The sequence below is a fragment of the Trichomycterus rosablanca genome, chromosome 14 (genome assembly GCF_030014385.1).
Source record: "Trichomycterus rosablanca isolate fTriRos1 chromosome 14, fTriRos1.hap1, whole genome shotgun sequence".
Taxonomy (NCBI): domain Eukaryota; kingdom Metazoa; phylum Chordata; class Actinopteri; order Siluriformes; family Trichomycteridae; genus Trichomycterus; species Trichomycterus rosablanca.
This window is the reverse complement of record NC_086001.1, coordinates 3,247,458-3,255,081: the sequence shown is the minus strand read 5'-3', so window position 1 is coordinate 3,255,081 and position 7,624 is coordinate 3,247,458. Positions and strand designations below refer to the sequence as shown.

Sequence of the window (7,624 nt, the reverse complement as noted above, 5' to 3'; positions counted from 1 at the left end):
GCGGTCACCATGGCAACCGTGGCTAACGTTTTATCGCCAGATCGAGCGCTAGATTCGGAGAGTCTGTCGGCTCCACTCGCTCATGCGGGGGTGAAAACGAGGGAAGTGTGTGTGTGTGTGTGTGTGTGTGTGTGTGTGTGGTGGGGGGGGGGGGGGGGGTGTGCAGTGAAGGATCTGAGAGGCGATTCGGCTTTTTCTGCTTTCTTTCAGGGTAAAAACAGGCTGATATTTACACAGAGACGAGAGATAAACTCACCGTCTGAGTCAGGAACGTCTTCATTCTTATCCTGCCTCGTCTTCACCTTATTTATTATCCCCGCTGTCACAATGCGGTGCGAATACGCACAGCCAAAAGTATGTGGACACCCATTCTAATCATTTACATCAGCTAGGACGTGTATTCAGTCAGGGTACAGTGTGTTGTGCCAGTCCTGTAGAGAAACGTCTGGTTTGTCTGAAACACCTAGTGAACTCCTCTCTACATAGATGCATTTTATGTCGTCCTACACTCTTGAGAGGAGGGCATGTCTAAATTCTTAGCGTCCGACACTTCCTCTCATAGAAAATGACAAATATGACGGACAAACACTGAGCAACCAACAGAGTTCTTGTCAAATGTAAATAAATTCTCGTTGATTTTTAATTGGTATAAAGGTGCACAAGTGTCAGTGTGTTATTTGCACATTCAATGAGATTCGAACCTGTTCCATGTCAGTCGAAAAGAGCTGCCAGTCTTCCCTCCCGCAGACCAACATCATGATACTGGAGCTAGGTTGTCGGGCTTGCATTTGTCGAGCTCTTATTACAGTTCTTATTACAGTACGCTAATGAATCAAACACTGACTGAACTGCTCTTATTCATGTGTGTTACTGTGGTGTTCTAGTTGTAGGTGGTTGCTAGGTTGTTGGGAAAGAATTGTTTGATATTATAGGTGGTTGCTAAGGTTTGGCTATGTTGTTACTCTGGTGTTCTAGTTTTAGGTGTTTGCAAAAGAGTTGCTTGATATTCTAGGTTGTTGCTAGGTTGTTGCTAAAGAGTTGCTGGTATTGTAGGTGGTTGCTAGGTTGTTTCTAAGGGTTGTTTGATATTCTAGGTGGTTGCTAAGGTTTTGCTATGTTGTTACTATGGTGTTCTAGTTCTAGGTGGTTGCAAAAGAGTTGCTTGATATTCTAGGTTGTTGCTAGGTTGTTGCTAAAGAGTTGCTGGTATTGTAGGTGGTTGCTAGGTTGTTTCTAAGGGTTGTTTGATATTCTAGGTGGTTGCTAAGGTTTTGCTATGTTGTTACTATGGCGTTCTAGTTCTAGGTGGTTGCTAGGTTGTTGCTAAAGAGTTGCTTGCTATCTATTGCTGTCCATGTGTATTACTATATAATGAGTCTAAATAATAATAATAATAATAATACAATATATTATAATAATATAATAATATAGAGTACTATAGTCCTGCTGGTTTTACATTTATTAAAATCATATTTTATTTGATTAACGTTGCAAAATCTTATTAAAACCCTCTGCAGAAGAGTGGAGGCTGTTAGAGCAGCAAAAGTAGGTCAACTTAATATTAAAGTTTGGTTTTGCTATAAGGTGTCCAGCAAGCTTATGGTCAGGTGTCCACATACTTTTGGCTATATAGTTTGCTAAATGAGTAGCCGTGGGATGACAGACCAGAGGACTCGAGTCACAATGTGTTTAAATAAAAGAGAATGGACGCTGGACCTTCATGTCGATCTCGGTTCCGTGGATCTGCTGCGCGACGGTTTTGATGATGCCGATGACGATGTCCTGCAGCCCCTCTCGTTCTGAGTAATAGTGCAGAATCAGACTGTTTCCCTTCTCAGCGTCCGTACAGCGGAAGGACGGAGCGCGCATGCCGGGGTAGATGGTACCCAGGTGGTCATGAAGAGCATCCAGGTTCTGAAATCAGAAGGACCAGTGGAATATTTAACACTGATACAATTATATGTAATCATTCCAGCCCTAATAAAGACGCTCAGATTTTTAATATCATCAGTATATAAACCGTAGCTTCTTACCTGCAGGAATTCTCGAACGTTTGAGCCGAGCACTCTCAGAATGGTATCGTAGCCTGACTCCTGACAGAACTCGAAGAACATCTTCCCAAACATCTGCAGAATATCACCCGCGTCCATCTCTGTACGAGATAACAAGCGTGTTACATTTCTGTACAATTTTATTTCAGTAATTACATGTTTAAGCACCGAGGTCTCAGCCTGATCTGGTAACGTAAACAGTAAATGTTATAATTTAATACAGCAGTAAACACTGCACACAAAAGTCAGCAACTTAAATTATATCAACATTATGATTTATCATCAGCTGTAGTGATGTCTGTTTATCTTTCCCATCTTGTAAATAAGAAATTTAAGTGTGGAGTTTGAACATAATCAGATGTTACGTTTACTGGAAATTACATCCATAATGTGGTGCTTTATAATATTTACACCTAATTTACAAACACATTAAACATTTACAACAGCCAGTCACACTAATAACATAAACCCTGATACTGCAGTTCATGGAATTATCTTTTTTTTACCAAGTTTCCCTAGCACAACAGCCACCATAGCATATCTAAGAAACCACCAGAGATACCACAGGAACCACCAATTTACACCCTTGTAAACCAGTAACACCCCTGCAATCACCTTGAATAGCATAACCCCTTAGTCACATCCTAGCAACCACCTAAACCATTTTATTATTCTCACCTAGAAACACCCTACCAATCACATGCAGCACCAGAGCAACCGCCTGAAAAACTATAACAGCTGCTTAGGAACAACTTTCATTAGAAGGATGGATGGATGAATGGATGGATGGATGGATGGATGAATGGACAGAGGATGGATGGATGAATGGATGGATGAATGGACAGAGGATGATGAATGGATGGATAGATAAATTTTCTGCACCTTATTATACATGAGACATGATTGAACTGGGGTTTAAAACAATTCTATATATGAACACAATCCTGCAGTTATAAATTCCCTGCATAACGAGCCTCGAATATTTTCTGCTTATGGACCAGAATATTCAGCATTCAGGTGTAAAAACAACCTCAGTCTGACAGAAATGATGTTACAATTATAGTGTACTCGCATGTTTCCACCACCATGCATAAAAGACACAGAATGTGTGAAATATCTCACTGTGTTTTATTTTACTATATACCCAGATTTGCCAAATCCAAAGAGAGGAAGATGCATAATCGATTAAAAGATTAATTTAATGCTAAATGTAAGTCACAGCTTTTAAAGAAAAAGTTGCTTAGTCCACAACTATTAACTAACTAAAAACAACAATGTAAAACAATGTAATATCTTGGTTAGACTGGATAATATTCAGGTGAATCCTTGATATCAGCGGTTCTTAGACCTCCCAGTGTTAAAAAAAAAATCTGGGAACTCCTTGACACAGGTTATGATGTTTTTCTTACACTTTCAGCAAGGATGACAAAAGGTCTTGTGATCTGCATCTGAATCTGTTGACCTTTGCGCTTTTGAAGTGGACAATTCAAATCTTTGTCCATTCTCAAAGACCCAACATAGAATATAGGTAGTTTAAAATAGATCTATAAGACGTAACAAAGAAATCTCGCTTATGCGAACAGCCTATTGATTTACCCGTCCAATCATGTGTGATTCTTTTTTACTTTTCTCAGTTCTTCGGCCCCCTGGTTGAGAACCGCTGCTTCACATCATTAAATAACTACGTTTTATAGCTAAAATACTTACTCAGCACTTTGCTGGCAGCAGATACGAGATCGTACGTTTTGGTGTCGTCGTAGATGATCCTGACCAGGAACTGTCCTTCAACATCGACCTGCGCCTCCCTCCTAAAATACAATGTGTTTTATACACTGTGAGTTATAAATCTGAACGTGAAATGCTTAGCAAAGCAGAAACCCGGCGGTGTGTAAATTCTCTTATCAGTCTGAAAACATGCCTAAATGTTTCTGTATCTACTCTGTACACTTATTCCAACTTTAATAGCTGGAATTTACTCCATAAAAGTTGGGACGAAGCAAATTTAGTGCTGTTCCATTACATTTAGCCTTACACTGTATAGACAAAAGTATTGGGACGCTCCTTCTAATTACTGAATTCATGTGTTTCAGCAACAACAGGAGTAATAAATCAATGATATAAAGGGAATTCTTTGCTTCTGAGTTTGCAGCAACAGTTTAGGGAAGACTCATTCCTGTTTCCTGTTTAAAGACCTGACCTCAGCCCCACTCAACAGCTCTGGAATGAACCAGAACATCAAACATCAGTGCCCAGCGATACAAATCATCTCTTTTGACTAAATGGTCACATTATGGTCACATTTTGTTTTTGAAACCTTATGTCCGACAAACTCGTGGTCAGGTGTCCGAATACTCTCAGTGTATCTGCTTTTACGCCACTGTAAATGTTTTAAATTATTATATAAAGTGTTGAAAAATGTGAACTTCTAACGTAAATGTCATGTGATCTTGATGTCTGTTGATCAGTTATTAATGATAATGATGATTCTTTGAAGATGCTCCCGCTAGGGGGCGCCACTGGATGCCCCTTTCTGACACAACTCTTCTATTTATCCAAGTTTGGGACCTACACTGATACCATACGTGTCCCCAGAGTGGTTAGGTTCATGTAATACTATGCACCCTCTGTATCTGTAGGCCCAGCCAGGGATTCGAACCCCCAGAGCTCAGTCACTGCTGTTACCGTTTCACCACACCGGCTCACAATCAGTTACAGATGATCGAACGAGTAAATTTTGGGCTCGTGTGTAAATAAAGACTGAATCTGATGTATGAAGCTTCATTTAGCTGCTTAATGAGGTTCCACCTGATCTCAGCTGTACAAACAACTCTGAATCACATCATCATCAACCTGGTGAGACGAGCCATCATCCCAGAACTCACATCTACAATTAAGGGAAAGAACGTATTCAGATTATAAATAAATCAGATCATTAATCAGATCCGGCGCTCCAGATCTCAACATGAGAACTAAACTCACCCTGTGATTAAAAAACAAACAAAAACAGAGAACAATCTCCACCGGAGAGTCAAAATTCTACAGCAGAGATTAGGTTACCCATGAGCTACCTGAGCTCTGTTATTATTATACATGAATTCACACATATGGACCACAAGAACAAAAGTATTCACTGTTCCAGCCCGTTCCAGTCTGTTACGTCTGAAATGTCGAGAAGTTTTGCTCTACAGGACTGAGGACGTGTTTACAGTGGAACAGTCTGGTTCCTAAAATAGCCAGATCAGTGTATTAAATAAACTTTAGCTACACAAGCTAAACTTAAACACTGTAAAGACTCTGATATAGTGGAGTTGCCAGACGTTACTGTATTAAACTCGGACGCTTCTATAATCTGTCTAATCTAATCTTTAAATACTGTGATTTTATATATAGAGTAAATCAAACACTATAAACACCCCATTAACTCAATATTAATAAAATACTTACTGTACATTTAATTAAACTTATTTACACCGATCAGCCATAACATTAAAACCACCTCCTTGTTTCTACACTCACTGTCCATTTTATCAGCTCCACTTACCACATAGAAGCACTTTGTAGTTCTACAATTACTGACTGCAGTACATCTGTTTCAGTACATACTTTGTTAACCTGCTTTTACCCTGTTCTTCAATGGTCAGGACCCCCACAGGAGCACCACAGAGCAGGTATTATTTAGGTGGTGGATGATTCTCAGCACTGCAGTGACACTGACATGGTGGTGGTGTGTTAGTGTGTGTTGTGCTGGTATGAGTGGATCAGACAAAGCAGCGCTGCTGGAGTTTTTAAATACCGTGTCCACTCACTGTCCACTCTATTAGACACTCCTACCTAGTTGGTCCACCTTGTAGATGTAAAGTCAGAGACGATCGCTCATCTATTGCTGCTGTTTGAGTTGCTCATCTTCTAGACCTTCATCAGTGGACACAGGACGCTGCCCACGGGGCGCTTTTGGCTGGATATTTTTGGATGGTGGACTATTCTCAGTCCAGCAGTGACAGTGAGGTGTTTAAAAACTCCAGCAGCGCTGCTGTGTCTGATCCACTCATATCAGCACAACACACACTAACACACCACCACCATGTCAGTGTCACTGCAGTGCTGAGAATCATCCACCACCTAAATAATACCTGCTCTGTGGTGGTCCTGTGGGGGTCCTGACCATTGAAGAACAGTTTGAAAGCAGGTTAAAACAGTATGTAGAGAAACAGATGGACTACAGTCAGTAATTGTAGAACTACAAAGTGCTTCTATATGGTAAGTGGATATATATATATATTATGGTGTTTATGGTGTTTGTAAACTTCATCTAGCAACTAAATCTGTAAGAACAGCACGTGTTGGTGTTTATGTCTTGTAAGACATGTTCTTGGGATAAGTATACTTTTTGATATTATTATATTAAACATTATTATTATTTTCTATTATTTTTTACTTACTTGATGTCCTCCCACACATCCGGGCCATAATTTCGTAACACCAGGAGCTCCAAGGCATGATTCACAAAGCCGTACTGCAAAATACAAACAAAAGTTTATTATACAATACAGCTTAAAAAATTAATTTACCATAGATGTCTGGACTGGCAAATAACATTAGTATTGACATTCAAACAACTTAATATACAAAACTAGGATTGTATTTTAATAATTTTAATACAAAATTGTGTTGTTAATATTATGATATAAATGTAAATATGATGTTAATAAAAACATGAATTTATTGGCTCAGTATTATTAATAATAACGAAAGAAGCTGTAAGATTCAGGGTCCTGTAGGCAACTGTGACTTCAAAGTCCAAACACAGTTGTGGAGCATTCAACACTTCAAAAAATTGAATTATTTACACCATTATTTACACCCAACCTTCTGGTAAAAACATGCTACGCCAAAGAGTTTGACCAAACTAAAGTAACTTAAAGCTTAATGAAATGTTACAAAATCCATGTGCCAACCAATCCAGACCAGAAGAGTCTAAGAATTTGTCTCAAAGAACCCAGACTTTATGGGATTTAGTTAACCAAGAGCCTTTTTTTTTGGCACAAAATATTATAAAACAAAGCCTATATGGCCTACACTAAATGTATGTAGACATCTGACCATGTGCTTATTGGCTTTTCATTTAAAAATATATACAGGTACACAGAGAATCTGGGAGTTATGGGAGGCTTTTTCACTTGACGTATTAATTTATTACTATGGTGTTCTATAATGTCATCCTTATAGCACAAGGACCCGGTCATAACAAAGTTGTGGCTTTCTCCAAACTGCTGCCACATAGTTGAAGAATGTACTTTATTTTATCGAATTGATTTTATACACATGTGTGACTGAAACACCTCAACCCAATTCATATGGGCACAGAGAATGTACCAACTATATTCAATCATAATCACTAACAAGCAGGGCAGTTGTAGCCTAGTGGTTAAGATACTGGTTGCCGGTTCAAGCCCCACCACTGCCAGGTTGCCACTGTTGGGCCCTTGAGCAAGACCCTTAATCCTCAATTGCTTAGACTGTATATTGTAAGTCACTTTGGATAGAAGCGTCTGCTAAATGCCGACAATGTAAAT

The 7,624-nt window shown here is 39.3% G+C and overlaps 1 protein-coding gene across 1 annotated transcript in view; it reads right to left on the bottom strand.

The window, feature by feature from the left end:
• The window catches only part of gucy1b1 (guanylate cyclase 1 soluble subunit beta 1), a 28,526-nt gene that overhangs the window by 19,988 nt on the left and 914 nt on the right, over positions 1–7,624 (bottom strand). Inside the window, exons 2-5 of the mRNA XM_063008594.1 lie at positions 6,491–6,564; positions 3,759–3,859; positions 2,034–2,152; positions 1,717–1,914 (exon numbers count right to left, since the gene is read on the bottom strand). Of these exons, the coding sequence (XP_062864664.1) occupies positions 1,717–1,914; positions 2,034–2,152; positions 3,759–3,859; positions 6,491–6,564 (492 nt within the window). The remainder of the gene's footprint in view (positions 1–1,716; positions 1,915–2,033; positions 2,153–3,758; positions 3,860–6,490; positions 6,565–7,624) is intronic.